Source organism: Malania oleifera, chromosome 11 (assembly GCF_029873635.1).
Source record: "Malania oleifera isolate guangnan ecotype guangnan chromosome 11, ASM2987363v1, whole genome shotgun sequence".
NCBI classification, from domain to species: Eukaryota; Viridiplantae; Streptophyta; class Magnoliopsida; order Santalales; family Ximeniaceae; genus Malania; species Malania oleifera.
In genome coordinates, this window is record NC_080427.1 from 29936658 (window position 1) to 29960893 (window position 24236).

At 38.2% G+C, this 24236-nt stretch overlaps 1 protein-coding gene across 11 annotated transcripts in view; it reads right to left on the reverse strand.

Annotated features, from left to right (window-relative positions):
* Positions 1-2794: 2794 nt before the first annotated feature.
* Positions 2795-24236, reverse strand: part of LOC131143492 (transcription factor TGAL1-like) — a 51280-nt gene continuing 29838 nt past the window's right edge. For all 11 annotated transcript variants that reach the window (XM_058091841.1, XM_058091838.1, XM_058091837.1 and 8 more), the window contains 2 exons: positions 13588-13836; positions 2795-3407 (listed from right to left, as the gene is read on the reverse strand). In XM_058091841.1, the coding sequence (XP_057947824.1) occupies positions 3261-3407; positions 13588-13836 (396 nt within the window). In that variant the 3' untranslated portion in view covers positions 2795-3260. The remainder of the gene's footprint in view (positions 3408-13587; positions 13837-24236) is intronic.

Here is a 24236-nt window from a genome sequence, read left to right on the forward strand (position 1 = left end):
TAAGAACTACAATACATTTGTTTATGCTTAAGACTTAATTTTCAATCTACAACATGTAAATTGATGCATTATTTATTGAAAAATATTTCTACGTGACACAAAAATTAACCATTATTTTTGGATTTTTATGTTAAAAAAATAAATTTTTTGTTTGATAAAAAATCAAGCACCGTCGAAGTGATGGGGTGGATTTAGATAGATAGATGGTGGATTGATTGTGAATGGACTCATTATGTCAACTTCCATCATAGGTGCAAGGATAGGGCTAATAGAAATCATAGGAGAGAGAAAATTGGGAGGTGAAAATAATTAGAAGGGGTAAGGAAAGATAAAGAGGAAATAGATTAAGGGGAGAAGAAAGTATAAGAGAAAGAGATAAAGAGATAAGAGGAATAAAAGGCACAAGAGCATGTTTAATGCTTGGTTATTGCATTATGTTTGTTTAATTCAGTTGAAAATTCTTACAAGATAGGTTGTACACCTATCCATACCCCTTTGAGGTCAAGCATGCATCATTTCTAAAATTACAAATCATAAATTCAAGTCATAAATTCTAATTATAAATTCGATCTGTTTTAAAACATTAAAGATCCAATTATTATACTTGAAAAAAATTTTATTCTAGTTGACATGCATGTTTGTCCCATGCTTATTTGTTTTGTCACTTGATAATTAGGCGATCTCCTAGATGACTGTGTGACCATCTTGACCTAATAATTGTGCAAATTCTGTCACCTAGGTGGCTACTTGTGATTCCTTGGTACCTAAGTGATGTTTGTCTTACGCTTCATTTAAGTGATTCTCTACTTAGTCACTAGGGTGACTAGGTGACACATGATTCATCTCACTTAGGTGAACGCTTTACGTCTTGCCTAGATGACCTCAATTTATAATTTCTCAGGTAACTACCTTGGCTACACAATCACCATTACATTTCAAGAGGGTGTACAAAGATGGCACAAACAATTTCAAATCTGTGTCACAAAAAGATTGAAAAAAAAAAAATCAAGATTTTCTGAGGAAGATGATAAGTAGTGTTCACCGCCATCCTACATGTGCCTATGTGTCATGTGCATCACCTTCAATCCCTTGTATCCCACCCCACAAAGGGTGAAACTATGGTGGTCACATTGTCCATTGGTGGAAGGCAAAGTAGGGAAGGGTGATCCACACATCTAGGACACATGAAATAGTAAATAGGTTATTCTCTAGCATATTTTGCACTTAAAACACCCTCAGAAAAGGCTTTGATCCATTGATGTCCAATAGTTTTCGTAGGAATGGCTAGATCTACTACTACCTCATCCATTGAATATAACAAAGCAAATGATTATAGCAACAAAAATTGAGATGATACTATGAGACATAGTTCGAAGAGTCTTGATAGTAGCTCCACGAATAATACTTTGTAAGATTGGAATTTTTTATATAGTTGAAATGCCATATTTCACACCTAAGGGCGCATAAGGAATAGTCAATCTCTCTATGTGGGCCTCACTTACATTTGTGGCATACGTGATCCACTATGTCGTGGCTATCTTTGTTGGGGCCTCACTTACACATGTGGCATGTTTGATCCACTATGTCGTGGATCTCTCTATGTGCACCTCACTTGCACACATGGCACAAAGTGTCATGTCAAGCAATGGCAGAGACAAAGAAGTGTTTTTGCATGATGGGCTTTGTGCCCTAAGAGGTTTGTTGTCTTTAGAGTTATCTTTTTTATGTTCATGATGATGTTTTGGAGATACACTCGTTATATTTTATTTGGTCATGCTATTTTATCTATTTGTTTCTTAAAGTTAAGAGGTTGCTTATTCTTGTTAGACTTTTTTGATTCAAACATATTGCATGATAGTCTAATTAGTCAAAGGATAACCAAACCGGCTATAGATGGCTGATAGTCTAATCAGTCAAAGGATAACCAAACCGGCTATAGATGGCTCATTAAGTGACTCGCTTAGATCCCCTTATTATAAGTGACCCTTTTTTATCTCATCAAAGTATTTCTCTAATTCGTTCAAGACATATTACAAGGAAAAGAGAACATGCAATCAGCTCAAAAGTCCTAGAACTAATAGAAAAATAGTTTTGTAGAATGTAGGAACAACGAAGAAAAGAAAAAAGAAAATACATAATACAACTTGGTTGGAGTATAGGGTACATTTGAATTTGCTTGCATTTTTCTTATAACTACTAAAACTAGCCATTATTGTTGATTTAACACCCGTATTGGGAGCACATTTTTTTTTTTAAATGATTATAGTAATTAACACTTAAAATAAAATATTTATTGGAAGTACAACCACTTTATAGATGGTTCTTTTTATTAATTCCAGAATTTAATTCTAGTTTTTTGGTAATTAAAGAGTTTATAGTGCATACAAAATAATATACGATTAAATTTTAATTAACAATTTATTTAATAATTATGTTAAAAATTAATTTTAATTAATATTTAAAAATAATGAACAATTTAATTAATAATGAGTTGCGTATTGATGAGTTATATCAAGGGGTATGCATTAAGAAATATGTAACATATTTACTTTAAATTTTTTCTTTAGAATTTCGCCAAAAAATGAATTAAAATTTATTTTAAAAACCCGCTTTTTTGTCCAAAAAAAAAAAAACAAAAATACACCTTTGTGACTGTTTGCCCTACTATAAAAATAAATTAACAAAACAAAACAAAAAAATCTAATTCACTTGGTAAAACAACACACATACATACATTTATGTGTATAATGTACCAACCCATGAATAATTTATTCAGAGTTGTAAAATCTTTCAATTAAAATTCACAATGCAAATGATTTTATAATTTTAACCAGAAGAGGGAAAATCATTGTCTGTAAGACGGAATTCTTCACAATAGATACGAAGTATGGTATACAAATCAACATCTGGGAACTATATTCTTATATCACCTATGCTACCCATTCTGACTATCGTACTATAAAGGGCAACATGATCAGATAATTATTATTGGGACCATTGTACTGAACAAAAGAAATGGGCATACAACAGCTTAATGTACATACATGATGTTACAAGTGCAGAAGGGAGCGGGGTTAGGTACATGAAACTGTAACCTCGCTGCACAGCACCCCAAATGGACCCAAGGGTAGAGTAATGAAATATCTTGCCCAGGAGGGAATTAGAATCGCATTGGTGCAGCTTGATCTCGTCTGCTGATCAGCACCAGTGTAGTGTGTTGTGTTCAGGATGATTTTCATGAGAGGGGGGCCCAAAGTTTTTCACTCTCGTGGCCTAGCAAGCCAGAGAGAACTAAGGGCTCGTAGCCGGGAGAAGTAATCATTAATAGCAAGAAGGGCACGGGCCGACTGTCGAGTTGTCAATATATGGTGCATTTGTTGTAGTGTTTGTTGACGCAGATTATCAGCCTGACAATTGCCAAAAAGATAATAATCCTAGATGATGAGAGCAATGATAGAAAATGATATCATTAATAGTGATTTTCCCATGGTATTAAAAGGAAAAGTACAAGCCAGTTTGTGCAATAATAATAATAATAATAATAATGTCAATTCACTATATTGAAGCAACCTTCAAAATCCAATCCAGCTGTTAATTCTGTAAGCAACTACTAACAAGGCTTGGCAGAAACTTTTGCCAAACCCCTGTCATTGATTCGGTAAACAGCAAAATTAGCCTTCGTCATCTGGGGTAAAGCTATGATTTATGATTTCTAATGAAAAGAGGGGAATATGATACAAAGTTGAGGATAAAGGGGTCAAACACTCGTCTTGGCTTGGAGGGTTTAGAGGGTGTGTTTCTATCTTCTAAGATGATGGAATAGATGAGGAAAAGCCAGACGAATGAGCAGACTGAGGCTGGTATTTTGCCCACCCCTGGTTCTCCTGTGGGGGTGCCCAATGAGAAGGACCTAGAGGCTCAATAACTATCCGACAAAATGGATTTCATGGTATCCAACCTGGCAAGCAAAGAAGTCTGTGAAATTAAGGCAAAGTGGAAATAGCCCAGTGCCCTATTATTTGTGGACTTAATTAGTGGTAGAAGTGGACTTCGGATGAGAAGCATAGCAATGGAAATGAGATGAAAAAATGAAGTTTTGTATCAGATAGTTAGAGAGATGACACCAGCCAATTTGGTCATGGTGGAGGTCTGCTTTTGGATTTTTTTATAGCAACTTTTGGAAGAGTTTCGAGAATGTTTGGAGGGTGTTCATCTGATTTACTTGAGTATTAACTGGTATGTTCATCCACGTCCAGTGGGATTGTTTGGAGGGTGTTCCCATATTTGAGGATGATAGAATGGGGAAGGAGCAGCAGAGCCAGGACAGGATTCTGCCTACTCCTGTGGAGGGATTCAAAGGGAAGGATTTAAAAGCTCAACAAATGTTGGATCAGATGCGTCTGTGATTGTCTGATCCAGGAGGCTTCGTTTGCATGGGGGTAAAAGCAAGATGAAGAAGGGACACGGAAATTGGCTAACCTGTGGTGTTTGGTGAATTATAATGGGAAGGTTATAAAGAGAGGCTTTCTTATCTATTTCTTTCAATTAATTCTCCCAACTTAATACATTTTTTCCAAAAAAAAAATTAATTTATTATGATGGCAAGTCGTTGAAAAGGAGATTTCTTAATTAGCTTCTGTTTGGTGTTTTTTTTTTTTGTTTTGATTTTGTTTTCCTGTTTTATTTTTTATGTTTTCTTTTTAGAATTTCTTATACTTTCACAATTGAAAATCCTCTCTTACAAATATTATGTACAAAAGAAAAATGTTTCAGTAGGAGAGGACCTCTGGTTGTCCCCCTTCAATGCCGTTTTACCAACGATCTTCATTGAATTTACATTTACAGGAAAAACAGAAACTATCTGGCCCAGTTTTGGATAAGAGAAAAAATATCTTGATAAAACGAACAGAAAAAGTTACAAAAAGAGGAGGATGAAATGACCCCATGACCTCCCAAAAGCAAGGAAAAGGCGCAATCAAACCATGGTAAAGCTGCTGCTCGATTCCCTTTTAAGGTGCGACAGCTGCAATTTCCTGAAAGAAGTGGACAAAAGGGCCCACAAAGATGCCAAGCACACTACTCTATCCCAAAACAAGCTAGGAGAGGTTGAACAATCCTTGAAGGTTCTCACATTCCTTGAGCCAAAGGGTCCACAGGATAGCAAAGCTGTGCAGCACCATAAAGCTCTTCTATTCCTGCTCCTTCTAACAAACCTTAAGCTCACTGCAAGAATTCCCCCACAATTTGGGGCACCACCAAAGCTTCATCGGCAAGAGAAAAGAGCTAGCTTCTGACAATGAAGAGGTGAGCATTGGTTTCACTGGAGTCAAGATAACATCAAGTAGATATCAAGACAAAAAGGCCTATAGGATCTTCTAATATGTAACAGATCCATCCATGTTAATCATATTGACAGTCCAGAAGAAAATATGAATCTTACGAGGTGCCTTTGCCTTCCAAATGATGCTGATGCAAAGAAAGAAAAAAAATTGGAGCAAGGAGTCTGTAACAAGGAAAAAAAATTTTGAATGGAAGAGACCTGCAGAGTCACCCTCTCATCCCCCTTGCCATACGAGAAAGTGATCCAGGGCAATAAGCAAAATGTGAGCTCATCAGCCTCTCTTTCGTTGAGATAGCTTTCAAAAAATGAAAATCTCAAGAAAGAGAAGCCCCCTCAAAAGAAAAGATAAGAGCAGATAGGTGCATTGGAAAAAAAGAAAGCTCGAATGAACAAGGCACCGCAACTCCAATGAGACCCCACTCACCGAAAAATACTCCCAAAATCAAACCTTGTTGCCATTACCAAATCTCAAATGGATGAGAGGAAAGAAAAGACAAGCAACCTAGGACAAGAACTTGCATGAGAAATAATGCCACTACTTCTAGTATCCCACCCATAACTCGCTTCCTATCAGCTTGTGCCATAGCAAGTTAACCTCTAAGGAACCTCCACAACTATTTACCAAATAGAAGATGTTTATAGAAATCACACATTCTGACCCCCAGTACTAAGATTTAGGCCGTCTAACTACCTCCAAACTAATGAGGCGATCTCTTATCCTCCTTAAAACCCAACCAAATAAGTCACGCATCAACCTCTCAAAGACCCCACTGGCACTCATGGGCACTCAAAAAAGAGAAAAGAATTAAGTATGAAAGTTGGAGAGAGAAGCACCAATGACTGAAATAAAACCACCAAGAGATTAAGCACCCCCTCTTCCACCCCTCCAACCTCCTACTGACCCTCACTATCACCTGGTCCCACAAAGCCACGGAGTAAGGATTGCCATCTTAAGGGAGGCCAAAATAGGAAAGCAGCCAATCTAAGGAATGCAACCTGCCAAAGCCTTAAAGCCCAAGACTCTACCTTCCAAATTAATGCCTGCAACCACACTCTCGGATAAGTTGATCTTTAATCCAAAATCTTCTTAGAAATTTTCAATAAATAATAATATTTAGAAATTCTCAAAAATTATCCTCAAGTAACAACATGGTATCATCAGCAAACAGGAGATGAGACACCTCCTCCTCCCTAGCAACTGAAATATCTCTAATCCCCTAAGTTCCAGCAAAACCTAGAAAGAGAAAGACCCCACTAGAAAAATCCTTAATAAAGAAAACCCAAGCGTACCACATCACTATTTGACCCCCAGAAGAACCAAAAGAAGGTGGAACGCCAATTTTTACTCCTAGAGTCCTCTATGCTTCTGAACAAGTGTATACTTCTCCTAGCTTAGTCTCTTACACAAACTAGGTATCAAGATTGATCTTATAACTAACTCCACCACTCTACTCTTGGTACCTTCCCTTACCCCCCAAACATTCCAAGAAAAAAGAAGCTTCATTTGACACCGCTATAAACACTTGACAACTTGCCTCCTTAGTCATAATTAACAGATTAATCTAACATATCCAACTCCCTGCTCAGTCTCTTTTCCTTTTTTCTTTCCCTAGTTTCCTCTGTCCTCAACCTAACTCTCCCCCAGCTTGAATTCTCCAAATTTAGACTCAACTCATCTAAGAGAACCTGAGCAGCCTCATTATCCCTCTCATCATCTAAAAGGTCACATTTTTAGGAGGCCCCTCATTTGTCAACTCCCTTTCACACAAGGGTGAGATGCAAAGTTTGTGTGAGCCAACATCAAATCTAGCATAGCACTCCCAGAAGGAATATTGTTTACCTGCTTGATCTCTCTGGCTGATCGTCTCTGAGATCCCTTATCGTCAAAATTGGTGTGGAGTTGGAAACAATGAAAGTTTGACAAGTGCTGAGCTACAGACTAGGTTCTTAAGGAATCTTGGCAAAGTTCTTCTCAATTTAGGACTTCATCTAAACCTGCTTCTCTTTGAATAGAATTACCACAACCTTTTGGATTCAAAGACCCCTTCAGCATTCTCATCTTCTCTCTCACTATCTTCCCAAGAAACAACCTCTGCCACCCCTATCCTGAGAACCTTTCTCCTCCTCTTTAAGGCTTGAAGAAACCTCATCCAATTTTGACTCCCTCTGCTGCCCCTCTTTTGAGAACCTTTCTCCTCCTCCTTAAAGCTTGAAGAAACCTCATCCTCTTTTGACTCCAAAATATGCTTCCTTTTTCTATTAGCTCTTTTCCCCCCTACTGCCAACCTCAATTTCACCTTCTTATAGACCCACGACAGTCTTTGCAAAGTCTGGTCTAGGAGGCATGAGTCAGTCTTCCACTTGGTGCCACTGCCCAAAGTATTTCCTTGAAATGCAGCTAGTTTTCCAGTGGACTTCCCCAGCTTGGCCTGCGCATTTTGAGCCCAGGAGGAGGCCTTGGAAGAGAAGGCTTCATTTAATTTGGATTTCCCCCAGCATGAGTGCCTCATTGTATGTAAATTGGGCATTATGAGCCCCTTTCAGTAGCCCATGAAGCTTCCTCCTTTTATTCTTAAAAATCTTGTTTCCACGGGGATGGGCTGTTGTGTTGTTCTGGGCCTTCCCAAAGTTAGGCCTGATGTAATGGGTATTTCGCCCATACACCCCACAACTAGCTTTACCAAATTCAAAATTCAAAATTGAAAATTTTCCTAAAGAAGAAGTGAGTCCCCCTTGTCTGCTTGATCAAGCTACCCTTTCCCGTATCTCCTCCTTTCCACACCAAACTTGCCAGAATTCCTCCATTGCCGCAATATGGATCTTTGATTCTTGAAAAAATGCACTACTGTTCATACTTATGATCTCTGCCCACATTTGATGAGCTGCAATTGAAGCATCACAGCTTCTGGTTGAAATTAATTGGGTTTCTTTCCTCCATTGATCCCAGCATTGCTTCCCAGAATTTCTTCCAACCTGACAATTCTGTTCTGTCTGTTACACAGACCATCTGAATAGCCTGCTTTACTGGCACCCTTTCCATCAATATAAATCAACCAAAGGGACTCACTCACAATCATAATATGATGAAGTGATTGGGGGCTGTCAAGGTCCACAACTGTGGACTTTTATGCTTTTCAGAAAAGGAAGAAGCGCAGTTCCTTTGACAGCCATCATTGCTCCTCTGCCAACAGATATGATTGAGAGAGATCACAGTTGGTTTTCTCTCTCATGCATGAAGATCTTCCTTATTTCCTCAAAAATAAAATGTTTTTTGTTGATCAAAACAATATTCTCCCTCCTAATACTCAAGCAAATTAATAGTTCTCGCCAAATTCTCTACAATTGCTACGTTGTAATCACTGTTCGTTGTACTCTTCAGCTACTGCTCAAACCCATGATTTGACAAGGGTCTTGATCAATTATCTCAACAGATTCCAGCAACAAACATCATCTGGAAAGGTAAAAAAATGTCATCTCAGGAGGATTTTTTTCTTCTCTTTTTCAATGAACATTCTCCCATCTGCTTTTAAAAGCAGGTTCCAAAAATGATGCTGGTAAACAGTACAACATCGTTGTTACAATCATAAATTGACATTGAGTAAGGCTCAAATCAGTTAAGAGTCCCATGGATGAATCGCTGGACACTCTGAATTGTTGGTGAATCAAAGGATTTGCCCACAGAATCAAATCTACCCAAATTGTGCAAATTGTATGATTTGCTTCTATCGAGTCATGCCTAGATCCAATCAGATCAATCGCTTTAAAACCCAAACAAAAGCCTCTTAAGCTCTCCCCCACCCCCCACCCCAAAAAAAACCCTCTATTTTTTTTGGCACAATAACACTCCATGCCCTGTTTACCTAAACTCTGTCCTGCAGAAGAGAAGAAAAGAGTCCATTTCCTTCTCACTCCACACTTCTCAGTTCTGCTGAGAAGAAAAAACCAGAGTGCAGGGTTCTGCAGTCTGCCCTTCAGACATTGAGAAGAAGAGTGGTCAGCCAGCAAGGGTGAACTTGTGTGTGCCTTCTCAAGATTCAAAGGTTAGTTCTTAAATTTATATAAGTTTTCATTATGTTTCTTACTTACTCTTCCTTGCTGCTTTAGTTGTTAGAGAGCAGATATACAATAAATATGATTTTTTTTAATTAAACACCATAAAGTTAAATTATTTATTTATTTATTTTCAGTAGAAGTTATTTATTTTGTTATTCCTTCATTGAAGAGTATAAAGTTAGATTTTGATTCCCTCCACTCCCGCGCCCCCCCCCCCCCCCCCAAAAACTTCCCAAAAAACCATTTTGTGTTTAAAGAAAGCATACACATGTTACACCATAAACATAAAGTTCAGTGTTTTAAAATTTTTCTTGAATCCTTATCCTCTCTTAAATTGTATCTCGACATGTTACGTTGTATTTAGGACCATGGATTTCAAGCTTGGAATTGGATTTGTATGGATTTGGATGAAACTCAATACAATTATGACCTCGGAATGGGATTTTGAGAAAAAGTATCAACTCCAATTTTATAGCCATGGTGCCTAAGAAAGCAAGATCTTCTAAGGTTTAGGATTTTCACCTATTAGTCTTATCTCTAGTGTGCATCACTGAAGTCCTAACTAACACGTTGAGTGCGGTGCTCAATGATACTATTTCAAGTGCCCAAAGTGCTTTTGTAGGGGAGACAAATAGTGGATGCTATTCTAGCAGCAAATGAGATGGTGGAGGACATCCTATGGAATAAGAAGAGGGGGTTCATTTTCAAAGCAGACTTCAAGAAAACTTATGACAAGTGAACTGGAGTTTTCTGGATAGGTCTTTGTGAAAAAGAGTTTTGGGGAGCATTGGCGCAGGTGGACTAGGGGTTGTTAGTCTAATGTATTGCTTTCATTTATTGCCAATGGTGAACCTAAATCGTAGTCCACTGCTTCAAGAGGCATTAGACAAGGAGACCCGTTATCCCCATTTTTGTTTGTCCTTGCAGCTGATGTCTTAAGTAGGATGGTGGATACGGCAGTTGATACAGGGTTGGTTAAAGGGTTCGGTGTGAGAAATGAGAGGGTGGTGGTTTTTCATTTTCAATTGTTGATGATAACATTTTCTTCTTTGATTATCATAACCTTTTGTTTAGAAGAATTTTGTGTATAATTTAAGTTTTGAGAGCGTTTCGTTTAAACTTAATATGGGGATAAGTGGTTTAGCAGCCTTAAAAGTACCCGTTGAGAGAACTAGTGACTGGGCTGCAGATGTGGGTTTTGGTTTATTGGATTTAGGGGTTCCATCGGCAGGGAATCTTAGAGGTGCAGATTTTTGGAATCCAATGGTGGAAGGATTACAAAGAGATTAGATAATTGGAAGGGTGCCTTTTTTTTACTTTGGGGTAGAATTACACTAATCCAGGCTTGTCTTTCTAGCATTCGCTGTATTTCTTATCTGCTTTTAAAATTCCAATGGGGATAGCTAGTAAGCTTGAGAGAATCAAAAGATATTTTTTGTGGTCTGGTGTGGCAAGTCATAGGCATGGTCTTAAATTTCCATGAAAATGTTGAAATTTCCGATTTCCATCACCCTCGAAATCGAAACAGCAATTGATTTCCGTATTGCATAATTTCTGTCGAAATCTCAACAAATCGTCCGAAATTTTTCAAAATCTTGAAATTTTAGCGAAACTTGTTGAAATTTGAACTACGCAATGAAATTTCCTCGAAATTCAAGTGAGGGATTTGGGAGTGAAATGAAATTTCTCTTTTAATTTATTTTATTTATTTTTATCGAAACAAATTATTATTACAATTGCTTTTGAAATTATATGAAAAAATAAACTTACAACAACATTTTATTTAACCATTAATTTCTAAATTATCATTATTTGTATATTAAATAATATTAAATGATTTATGAATTTCATTTGTATTAACTGATTCACTAAATATGTTTAACATACATTATCTTACAAATATATTTGACACACATATTATATTACAACTTCTCCACCTTATATACAACATAGATGTATTCACTTGTAATATATTAGTCCTAAAACTTACATTATTATGTCTATTAATCATTTCTAAAGCTTCATAAAAGAATTCCACGTTTTACTACTAATTTCCATTATTTTTTCAAAAACGAAAATTGAAATTTCTGTACTTTTGGAGCTTCAAAATTTGAGTCAAAATTGAAATTTAAGACCTTGGTCGTAGGGACCATTTAGTAAGCAGGGCAAATGTTTGTAGGTCTAAAAAGGAGGGGGGTTGGGTCTTCGTAACTTGGTGTCTATAAACACTGCTGTTTTAGCTAAATGGTTGTCGCGCTACCCTTTAGAAGATAATTCCTTGTGGCATAGAGTAATATGTAGCAAGTTTGGGGTGGATGAAATAGGTGGGATACCATTGCTAGTTTCAGATGTTCTTTGGGGAGTCCATCGAGGTCTATTTACCCTATTTTCACCTCACACTAAATTTGAAGTGCAGCGGGGTTCTCGAATTTGTTTTAGGACAGACCCATGGCATAGGAATATTTCTTTCTCTACTTCTTTTCCTCGTCTTTTTAGACTATGCTCTGAACCAAACAGAGTTATTTCTTTTACTGTGGGCAATGTGAGTAGCTTTCCGGTCTCTTGGAATCCTCATTTTAGGAGATCTCTAAATGATAGGGAGATGGAGGAGTTGTCTTCCTTCTTGTCTGTTTTGAATAATTGCAACTTATCTTTCAGTAGGGATGTCCGTTATGGGTGTCTGAATCATTCAACAATGTTTTCTTGTATACCATTCTTTGAATTTCTGACCAATTCAAACTCTCTCTTTCCTCTTTATCCTGTTATTTGGAAGGTTAAAGTTCCCTACAAAATAAAAGCATTTACTTGGTTGGTTGTGCTTAACAAAATTAATACCAATAACTAGCTGCAAATTAGAAGACCTTTGAAGGCTCTCTATCCACATGTTTGTGTGCTCTGTTATAGGAATTCTGAAACAGCCTCCCATCTCTTTTTGCATTGTGACTTTGCATGGAGGATTTGGAATAAATTGTTTGGTATTATGGAAGAGAGTTGGGTTTGCCCCTGCTCAGTGGAGGATTGGCTAGTCATCTCTTTCACTGGCTTTGGAAGGAATGATAGGACAGCTCTGTGGAAGTGTAGCAAGTACGCAGTTTTATGGGGTCTATGGCTGGAACATAATGCACGGATTTTTCTGGGAAGAAGTTGAATCCATCTTTGGTGTGAGAAAAGATCTAGTTTTTTACTTCTTTATGGTGTGTCGGGTTTGGAAATTTCAGGGAAGCTAGTTTTCAGAATTTAAAAAGGGATTGGAGGAACTAGTTGGCTTTAATTTTGTTGTTCTAGTTTTTTTTACTGTTTTGTTCCAGATTTTTTTGGGAGATTTCTTATCCTCCGTCCTTATAAATTCTTTCCCTACTAATTATATTTATTTTTATATCAAAAAAAATTCATTTTACTCAAAACCACACTAGTCCAAATCCCAGGTTCGACTTCCAAGCTCCCAAACATGGGGTCAATAGTTTTTAGCTTGACTCATAAGCTTTAAAACTCAATTTTACATTTTATCAACGTAATATGCATATTAACTTACTCTATTGCCTATCAACTACACGTGCTTTATGGTGAGATTCAGACCTAAAAACTCACTTCAAGGCAAGCACCATGCCAATTAGCAACATGATAAAGCCATATTTGTTGAAATTTTAGAGAATTTAATTATTTTGTTCATTGTACATTTATGCATGCCATTTGGAATCAATTCCTCAAATTTTACATTGAATCTTATGATTCGATTCTCAATTCTCAATTCATGAAATTGAGATTTCAATTCACCATTCAAAGCTCAATTTGACATCTATGTTTTACACATACGAATTGGAAATGGAAAGATTTGTACAAGTTATATGTTTCGTCACCACTTTGTCGAAAATCATTAGGTATGAATATGTTAGATACCTGCATAACACACAATGTTTTCACTCTATGGTAGCTCATAACTCCAATACCCTCTTGATTTCCTAGTTTCATGCTGCTGGCTCGGAGCAGTAAAGGAGGAAAAAACTAACTCCTTAGATTGCCACTTCAAACCCAAAATGCTATACCACACTAAACTTGCAGAACTGCTGTAAGGTACTAATTTTAAATTCTTTTATACTGTTTTCCTTGGAAACAATTGGAGAGGGCACCATTATGGAAATTCAAGCTCATAGAAAACATGATTACGAAAAAAATATATATATATAGGATATTACCTGGCGGAGGAAACCCTCCAGAGTTCCCAACTTTCCCATGGCCATGGCCATTTGTCCCATATAGTTTGCCACATTACCAGACGACCCTGATGGTCCAGGCGAGCCATTAGCCAGTGTCTCAGCCAGAGATTGCTGCAAGGCTTCCATCCCTTGAGAAAGGGCATCTTCTGCTTGCTGTGATGATTGTTGCAAATTGTAGATGCTCATTAACTGCTGCTCCGTTAGAGGTTCCAATTGGTTCACAAGAAGCTGTATTAAAACCAGGTCAATTGAAAAACAGAAAATGTAAAAATTATTAAAAATGATTTTTTTTTTTTTTTAAAAAAAGATATTTAAGATAGAGAATGTACAATCAAAGCAAGGATACTAAATCCTAGAAAAGAAAAAGGGGGAAAATAACAACTAACAATAAAATACTAAAATAAGCCAAGAAACCGCCTCTTTGATCGCTTCCTGTCATAGTTCACTGAACACTCCAAATTAGCTAATTACCTCTGACCCTTCTTCACCTTAGATTTACCACCATCAAGCCTAACTTCATTTCCTCCATATGATCAGAAAAAATGAGGCTCAAGTTATCCAACAAACACTGAGTTTGAAGGTCTTTTCCCAGAAATTTCTTGAACTGGACTGGGCAGAACTCCATCGTTTACCTTCTACTCTTCTTTAGAAACATCATCCTCAAAAATATTGATTCCATCTAAACCTTCTAGAGGAGTTGGCACATAAGATAAATCCCCAAGACAGTCAGAAGAAGAGTTGGGAAAAAACCATGCTGATCCTGAATTTGACCCAAAAATCACTACTGCCTACACTACCACCCAAAATATCCCCCATCTCTTACTATCCTTGCCTGTATTAGCCCTCTCACCTATTGGCTCCTCTACTATTTAAAACACCTTTAGAATCTCTCTTAAAATTTTTTTGTCCTCACCAAACAAATTTCATATCTTTAATATATTTCCTCCTTTCAAAACCCATTTGCACTTCCTTCTGGCAAGCGTAAGCTTTTCAACTCCTCAATTTATCCAAATTGGCTCCCTTGCCAGCTAAATTTCCTTCTGAACCAACAATAAAGTCCTGAATTTCAACTTCAGAAAAATTAAAATTCTTAGAAGAAGATCCCCCAATTTCATCCCTGTTAGATAACCACTTCACCTAAAAGCTTAAGTTGTTAAATTGTGGGCCAACAATGTATATCAAGCTTTAACACTCACCCACACGTGCAGCCCAACAGCACGTGAACAGATAAACACATGATAACATCACCCATTATGAGAATACAATAATTTTTTAAATACCACAAAATAAACGTGGGCAACAAGACTAGAACCCAGAACCTCCTGGTAACCAGCTCTGGTACCAAGTTAGACAACCACTTCACCTAAAAGCTTAAGCAGTTAGGTTGTGGACCAACAATGTATATCAAGCTTTAATAATCCCTAACATCACCCTCTAGAATATTAGTTGAATTTTTAGAAACCCACCTTTCTAATTCCACCTCTTTTTTTTTTTTTTTTTTTTTGGAGTGACTATTTCTCTCTCTTCTTGACCGCCATGGATCTGATTCAAAGACAAGCAAAGTTCTGAAACGAATGCAACTTGCTTCTGCTCTAAAGGAAGATGAATACATGTCAGCTCATAGATTTTAAAAGGAAGGGCTTCATTTTGATTGGGGACCTGAATAGGCCCTTGGGCCTGCCCATTCAGTTGGCTCAACTGTGAATTGCCCAGCAGATTTTCTTTCTCACTAACCAAGCCCAATATAGAATCATTATTCTAATATTGGGCCTTTGTAACCAACAGGGCCATTAGAGGTTTTAATAGGCCTCTATTGTTTTCAAACAACCGGCCTAGGTCTGGCAATTGTCAAAGACGTGTCCCAGCCCACCCAACCTTCATCATCCCTTTGTCCGTGCGAGGAACCCTAGCTACCTCTGGTCTCAACTCCTCAGCCGGCATCCTTGTTGATAGCACTGCCGATTGATCATGCAAAGAAAACCGAAGGATCTACTCTTGCATCTTCCCCCACAACAAACACACATCGCCTCCGGCACACCCTTAGAAGTTGAGCAAACTCCACCAGCATCAGTGCTTCCTAAAACTGCCCGACTCCAAGAGCGATTCTCATTTATCTTTCTACCAGAGCAACAAATTCTTCCCCAAATCATGACCAACCATTGCTTTGGATCCTTCAGGGACGGAACACTTTTTGCCTCTCCATCTATGCGTTAATTTCAATAACTTCGATGCCCTCATAGCATGAATCGCCATCCAATAATCAACATAACCCATTCAAAAGCTTCAAAAACCCTTGCTTAAACTTCCAACAAGAGACGAGAATCCTGGTGAGAACCATGTTGCTGCAACTAAAGAAATTCATGCCAACCAATTTCATTGCCGATTCAAGAACAAATAGAGCTCCAACCTTCCCTACTTTATCCAACCTCAAATCAAAGGGTTTCCCTTGTCAATAGAACAGCAAACGGCAAAGCAAAAGATTTCTTTCCATACTTCAGCCCACGTTTATTTCCTCATATTTCAATTCATTATTTTGTACAGTCAGCATATATTTAGCTTACATGTATAGGGCTTGACATATTATAGTTAACTAGTATAGGGCTAGAATCATGCTAGATCTTATTTACTTTCCATGTATAGCATTCTTGTAAAGTTTATATATAATATATAGAACTCAAGGCCAATCATTTGTCCATTCACAAAATATTTGACATGGTATCAGAGCCAGCTGACTGCTAGGTTTTTTTTCCCTTCGATTTTTTGTCTTCTCGGTTTCATGGCTGTTGTGGTTTTGTTTTCTCTTTTCGGAATTTTTCTTTGTTCTTTCAGTACTTTTGTGGCTGCGTGGCTATCTGCATAGCAGGTTTCTGGGTTGCCATTTATTCCTCCAGTTTGTCCTTGTGATTCTCGACAAGCAGGCAACAGTTTTCTGTTGCTGTTTGTGACTTTCGGCAAGCAAGCACATCAGGTTTCTGGTTTGCCACTTATTTCTCAAGTTTTTGTTGCTGTTTGTGACTCTCGACAAGCAGACTTGTGACTTTCGGAAAGCAGGCACAGCCAGTTTTTGGTTTGCCACTTATTTCTCCAGTTTATGTTACTTTTGTGACTCTCGGCAAGCAGGCAACAGCTTTCTGTTGTTGTTTCTGGCACTTATCTTCTCGGCACAGCTGGTTTTTGGTTCAAGATTTAATTTTTTAGTGTAGGGAAGAAGTTCTTGGTTTTTCTTTGTGCCTGCGCTGTTTATTTTGGGCTTCTAGATTTTCCGGTGGTCTGTTTCTTTTGACAGAGTCTGTTTTTTTGGGCTTCTCAATTTTCTCCATTATTTAGCATGGACTCTGCACCTATGTGCGCCAAGTTTACAGGCAATAATTATTCTACGTGGGCTTTACAGTTTAAACTTTTCCTGAAGGGAAAAGATCTTTGGGGTCATATTGATGGCACTGATTGTGCACTCAGTCCTGATAAATACAAGGAGTCTGCAGCTTGTCCTTCGTGGGCTGTGCTTGATGCTCGAATTATGTCTTGGCTTCTTGGCTCGATTGAGCCACATATTGTCCCCAACTTGCAACCTTATCATAAGGCACCGCTCAATCCATGTGGACTTCTTTAAAAACAATATATCATCAAGATAACAGTACTCGTCGGTTTCAGTTAGAGCATGCGATTGCCATGTTTCAACATGACAATCGTTCCATCCAAGACTATTATTCGGGGTTTCTAACTCTTTGGAATGAATATTCCGATCTGGTTACTATGGATGTTCATGTGGCTTCTCTTCCCATTATTGAATGTCTTCATGAGACTAGTCGTCGTGATCAGTTTCTTATGAAACTCCGCCCCGAGTATAAATCTGTTCGCCTGTCTCTACTAAATCACTCTCTTGTTCCTTCTCTGGATGTTTGTTTTGGTGAGTTACTTCATGAAGAACAACGACTTAGCACTCCAGTTACTCTGGCACAATCACATGGTAGTTCCGAGTCTGTCCCTGTGGCTTAAGCTGCTCAACGATGAGGACCGCTTGCGCATTCTAGCACTTTGCAGTGTTTTTGCTGCAAAGAATTTGGACATATCGCTGCTAATTGTTCCAAGAAATTCTGCTCTTATTGCAAGAAGAAGAGTCACATTATCAAATAATGTCGTCTCCGCCCGCAGAATCATTAGGCACAGGCATTCCAGACTTTTGTTAGGGTACCCCCCACAGCGACTTTTGCGGCCATTGGCTCTTCTTCAGGTGACTTCTCTGTTCCTGCACCTTCTCCAATGAATAACTGCACACTCGAAATGGTGCAACAGATGCTAATTTCAGCATTATCAACAATGGGGCTCCAAGGTAACAATTCTACTAATCTCTGGTACGTGGACTCAGGTGCATTTAATCACATGACGAATAATTCCACTATCTTGTGTCATGTTTGGCCCTACGCTAGTAAATCTGCTATTCAGACTGCCAATTGCAGTTCTTTGCCAATAGTTGCTATCGGAAATGCCTCTTCTAAGTTCACAAATGTGTTTCTTGCTCCTCAGCTTTCCACGAATCTTATTTTTGTTGGTCAATTAGTTGATAACAATTGTGCCATTAATTTTTCTGGTAATGGTTGTGTTGTGCAGGACTAGGTAATAGGGGAGCCGATCGCAAAGGGACCTAAAGTGGGGCGCTTGTTTCCACTACTTTGGTCTGTTCCAGCATGTTCTCCAATTTCTTCTATTAAGTCTTTTGCTTGTAATAATATTTCAGATCTTAGTATGGTGTAGCATCGTCGTTTAGGCCATCCCAATACTCAGATCTTATCTCATGTATTGAACTCTGGTTTACTTGGTAATAAAGAATGTTCTTCTTTATCTCTTGAGTGTGCCTTTTGTAAACTTGGTAAAAGCAAAACTCTTCCCTTTGCATGCTAGTAGAGCTTCTCAATGTTTTGAGCTTATCTATAGTGATGTTTGGGGACCTTCCCCGGTTAGTTCACATGAAAAATTTAAATACATGTGACTTTCATTGATTATCATAACAAATTTACTTGCGTCTACTTTCTTTGCTCTAAATCTGAGGTTTTTCGTACTTTCACTGAGTTTTTAGCGTATGTTGACAATCAATTCTCTGCTTCTATTAAGATATTACGCACAGATTTTGGTGGTGAATGTGTCTACTAAGTTTGAGGCATTTTTGGCTTCTAAAGGCATTATTCATCAACGTTCATGTCCCACTACTCCCCAACAGAATGGAGTAGCCGAATGGGAAAATCGTCATCTCCTAGACGTGGTCCATACTCTCTTGCTGGAATCCTCTATTACATCCTTGTTCTAGGTCGAGGCTCTGAAAACTGCTACTTGATTAATCGTTTACCTTCTCAAGTCCTACTCATGGAATCTCCCCATTTCTGTTTATATGCTAAGCAACCTAGTTACGATAACCTTCGTACCTTTGGTTGCGTATGTTTTGTTCATTTACCTCCTCACAAGCAACATAAATTATCTGCTCAATCTGTTTGGTGTGCATTCTTGGGATACAATGCGTGTCAAAAGGGATTTGTTAGCTATGATCCTACACTACATCGTACACGCATTTCTAAGAATATTATTTTCTTTGAAAATCAACATTTCTTTCCTGTGCCAAATGTACCCTCCTCTCCTGCTATGATTCTCCCCTCCTTTGAAGAGCAATTCTCAGATCCTCATCCAGTCGATTCTCGTTTTAAACCAGGTATTGTGTATACGTGGCGCTCCCGCCCACAATCTCTTTCGGTAGCTCATCCGATATCTAATCCTACAACGCTCCAAATTTAGTCAGTTGCAGCACCTCCAGAGCCTTTGGTACATCGCTCTTCTAGAGTGTTTGTACCCCTAGACCTGTATGGGTTTCCCTCTTCAAGTTCTGGTAACTCTATTTCAGCTCTTACTGCTGCATTGTCCAATTTAGATATTCCCACTTCCTACTGACACGCTACCAAGCATGATTGTTGGGGACAAGCTATACAGGAAGAAATTGCCGCTCTAGAGGCCAAACACACCTAGGACATTGAGCCTTGTCCTCCCACCATTGTTCCTCTGGGTTGTAAATGGGTTTATTCAGTCAAGGTCCGATTTGATGGAAGTCTGGATCGTTACAAAGCTCGCCTTGTTGCACTTGGGAATAATCAGGAATATGGTGTCAATTATGAATAGACCTTTGCTTATGTGGCTAAGATGACTACTGTTTGTACGATTTTGGCTATTGCTGCTTCCAGTGAGTGGCCACTACATCATATGTATGTCGAGAATGCTTTTCTTCACGGGGATCTTAAAGAGTGTATTTATAAGAAGCCACCCCCCGGCTTGTTTCCCTCTCCGAGTTTACGTGTGTGTAAGCTTCGTCGTTCTCTTTACGGTCTCAAACAAGCTCCGAGGGCCTGGTTTGATAAATTCCGCACCACTTTATTACAATTTTCATTCAAGTAGAGCAAGTATGACACTTCATTGTTTCTTCAGAAATCGGACATGGGTATTGTTGTTCTTTCGGTTTATTTTGATGATATTGTGATTACTGGTTCCGATTATGCTTTACTTGCTCAGATTAAGACTCATCTCTCAGAGTCCTTTCATATGAAAGATCTTGGGTCTCTCAAATATTTTCTTGGTCTTGAGGTGAATTGTAGTCCCTCAAGTATTTCACTCAATCAACATAAGTATGCTAGTGACTTGTTGGCCACAGCTGGCCTTCAGAAGGGTACTTCGGTCGATACTCCCTTGGAATTAAATGTCAAGCTTTGCAAAGAGGAGGAGGGTGACTTACTTGCTGACCCTAGTTTATACCGGAAGTTGGTGGGTAGTCTTGTCTATCTCACCATTACTAAACCAAACATTTCCTTTGCTCTACAGCAAGTCAGCTAGTTTATTCAGACTCCTCATCATCTGCATTTGGCTGCTGTCCGTAGGATCATACGCTATGTTCAGGGCACTTCTGCCCGTGGTTTATTCTTCCCTACAGGCAATTCTACTCGCCTTGCTGCTTATAGCGATGCTAATTGGGCTGGTTGTGCGGATTCACGTCGCTCCATCACTTGTTTGTGTGTGTTTTTAGGTGATGCATTGATCTCTTGGAAGAGTAAGAAGCAAGACAGAGTTTCTACGTCATCAACGGAATCTGAATACCGAGCAATGTCTCTTGTTTGTTCTGAAATTATTTGGCTTCGAGGCTTGCTGGCTGAGTTAGATTTTTCTAAGACCGATCCTACACCTCTACATGCCGATAATACGAGTGCTATCCAGATCACGGCCAATCCTGTCTATCATGAGTGCACGAAGCATATTGAAGTCAATTGTCACTCTATCCATGAAGCATTTGACACTCGTGTTATCACTCTTCCATACATTTCCACTGAATTACAAATTACTGATATCTTCACCAAGGCTCTCACTTGTCATCGACATTACTTCCTAGGTAGCAAATTGATGCTTGTTAATCAACCCGCATCAATTTGAGGGAGGCTGTCAACGGAACAGCAAAGAGCACAGCAAAAGATTTCTTTCCTTACTTCAGCCCACATTTATTTCCTTATATTTCAATTCATTATTTTGTACAATTAGCATATAGTTTAACACCACCATGATAACAAGTGAACGTAGAATGAGAGATGGATAAGCATTCGTGTGATAGAGAATAAATTGTGAAGTGTTTATTAATGCCACAAATAAAACTTATTGTAGCCAAAAAATAATTAAAACGAGATTAAACAAGCATACAAACTAGCTAATGTGGCATGCATCCACCACCAATACACCCAAGACAAGTTGACAAAATGATGATGATGATGATAGTTAACATAGTTCCCTTAGCAACGCACAAGGCCATGCTGATGTCCTAATTATGCAATTCCTTTGCTAACAAAAAGTGATGATTGATAATATGTGCAATGTGACATTGAACATTCAAAAATTAAAGTACACAGAATTCACACTGACAAATTTTCACTTAGAAAACGAAAGACTGATAAAAACACGTGAAAGACATCTTTCCTTTCAACTAAAAAAACAAGATCAAAGAAACGAGTATCCAAAATGGGCCAAGTATCATTTCGATCAAACAAAACATCACAACACCATACAAGACATCCAAACCTAGCAACAAGCAACCCAATATGATCTATAAGGAGGCAGTGTAACTTCTATTCAGAACGCAAGTACAGCTAACAAACATCATATTCATACCCTAGTTAGGATTTTTCAGAAGAAAAGGTAACAAGTGGAACTGGAGATAATAGCATATTTTCACCTCATGTACAAGAAAAGGCATGAAAAATGTCATTGCTCCCACAGAAACTCTGTATATTTTGATGACAGAAAAAAATATAAACAATTTCATTGAAGGAATGAAACGGAATATTAATGGCAAAAAGATGAAGAGTCTTAGCAAAAGGAAAGAAAGACAAATACAGTAAAAGTTAAGTCAACCCCCCAAACCTCCAATGCTAAATGCAAACAGAAATGAGCTCCAAGTGTGTCTCATTTCCTAGTTTAATATCCCAAGCCAACAGTTTGTATTTTCTCAGGCAAACTAGAAATACAAAATTGAATTTTTTATCAAGCTTGTTTTATTCCAACCATATTTTGGACCTCAAATTTTAGAGACAAAACCAGAGTCAAAAATCCATACATCCATCCATTAACCATGCATACACACATGAATGTGAGCCCACGTGCAATCAGCATCCATTTTTTTCAGTGTGACATCCTAGGTTAACAAAGTGAGCAAGAGCAATTGCAGATGCCCGAGAGTGACATTTTACGTAGCATTATATATGTTCTACAGAAATTATATATGCACATGTAATAATGTGAGTAACCATCAGAGCACAACTTAAAAGCCATTAAATATAATATAATATGCAATTCAATAACAATAATAATGCTCTTAGCAATATGCAAACATTTATTCAATAATTAATGGCTGACTTTCTGAGCATTTTCTTAATATAGAAAAAGGAAGCTTGATTGAGACAATAAAAGAGAAGAAAATACAATGGAGGAGAACAAGAAGTCATCACATGAAATAAAAGAGAAAAAAAATAAAAAACCAGAGCATCAACTTAACAAAGCTTAGCGACCCAATCTCAGTTAACATATTCAAAACAGCAACCCTTAAAACACCTGCACTATAAGCCCAAAGAGAAGCCAAATACCATTCCTTCCCAGCCGAATTTCCAAAGAGACACACAAATAGCACAACTCCAAAGCTTCTCAACATCCTTCCCCTTACTAAAACCAGCAAAAGAAATACATAAAAGCCCCTTCACCAATATTGGACAAACCCATAATTCACCAATAATACCAAAAAGAATGTTCCACAAACTCCAAGAAAATGAGCAGTGCAAAAACAAATCAGATGCATCTTGAAAGCTGTTTCCACACATGAGACATTTATATGGAGACAGCTCTAGAACGCCTCCTACTCCATAGGAGATTCTTGGTGTTAACACTATTAAGGGCCACCAACCAAACAAAAGCCTTAATCTTAGAAGGAAATTTGCATCCCATGAACTCCGCCCCCCGCCCGGGGTGGGGGTGTGGAAAGGAAAGGAAGGAAAGATACATCAGTCTTAACTAAATGAGAGAAGAAAGATATACATGAATAACACCCTGAAGAATCCAAATTCCAAATTCTAATATCACTTCTATTGGAGATATAGCAAACCCCCCCACCCCCCCCCCCCAAAAAAAAAAAAGACAGGAGCTTTAAATAACTGAAGAAAGATTTGCATGAATAACCCCCAAAAGAATCCAAATTCAAATATCACTCCTACTGGAGAGATAGCAACCCTCCAACAGAGAAATAACCACCCCCCCCCCCCCCAGCTTCATTCATGAGTGACAATATTAATTAAATAAACAAAACAAAAATTACACAACAGACATCTAATCTTACCTTGTTTGAGCCAAAAGAATTTATTGTAAGGCATGCACTTCCAACTTACCGTGGTGAACCCCATGGTAAAAGGGTTTTGGGCTGAAAAGGAATGGTTTAGAAAATTTGTTCGAAGGAATTGAGGGCGCTGTTCAAGACGAAACCAACAGAAGGGGAAAGACTTCATTGACCCTGGTCCTAGCAAGTTAACAGAGCTTTTAGATATTAACGAAAGCCTTTCTGACGTGGACCTGAGGAACAAATCAAGTATTTTGAGGAATGAGACTATGAAAAACTGGAATTTTGGTATGGTAGCCAATAACCCGTCAACTGCTGTGGTGGAGATTGATGAGGATTTGAGGTTTGAACATTATGAACTAAGAATTCTGGCAGGTAATAGCTCCTATACAGCTCAGGATGTCCCAGTGACAAAGATTTTTTTGGATTAAACCAAGGTTTTTTGACTGGAGAATGCAATCCAAATCGAAGGACAGAGAAATTTTTTGAGTGGGGTTCTGATTTAGGGAAAAGCCAACATGTTCATGTTGTTGGGAATGAGCAGGATTGTCTCTTATCTGAGAATGAGCACGATTTTGACATGTATGAAGGGGAAAATAATTTGCTATTGGGTGAGATTAGGACTCATGAGGATGCTTACTCTTCAGCAATTCCATAGTTTGCTTGGCCGGGTTGTCTATTTTCTATGAAGCAGTGCAGTCTGTTGACAGTAGAGGAATGGTATTGGAGGACTTAG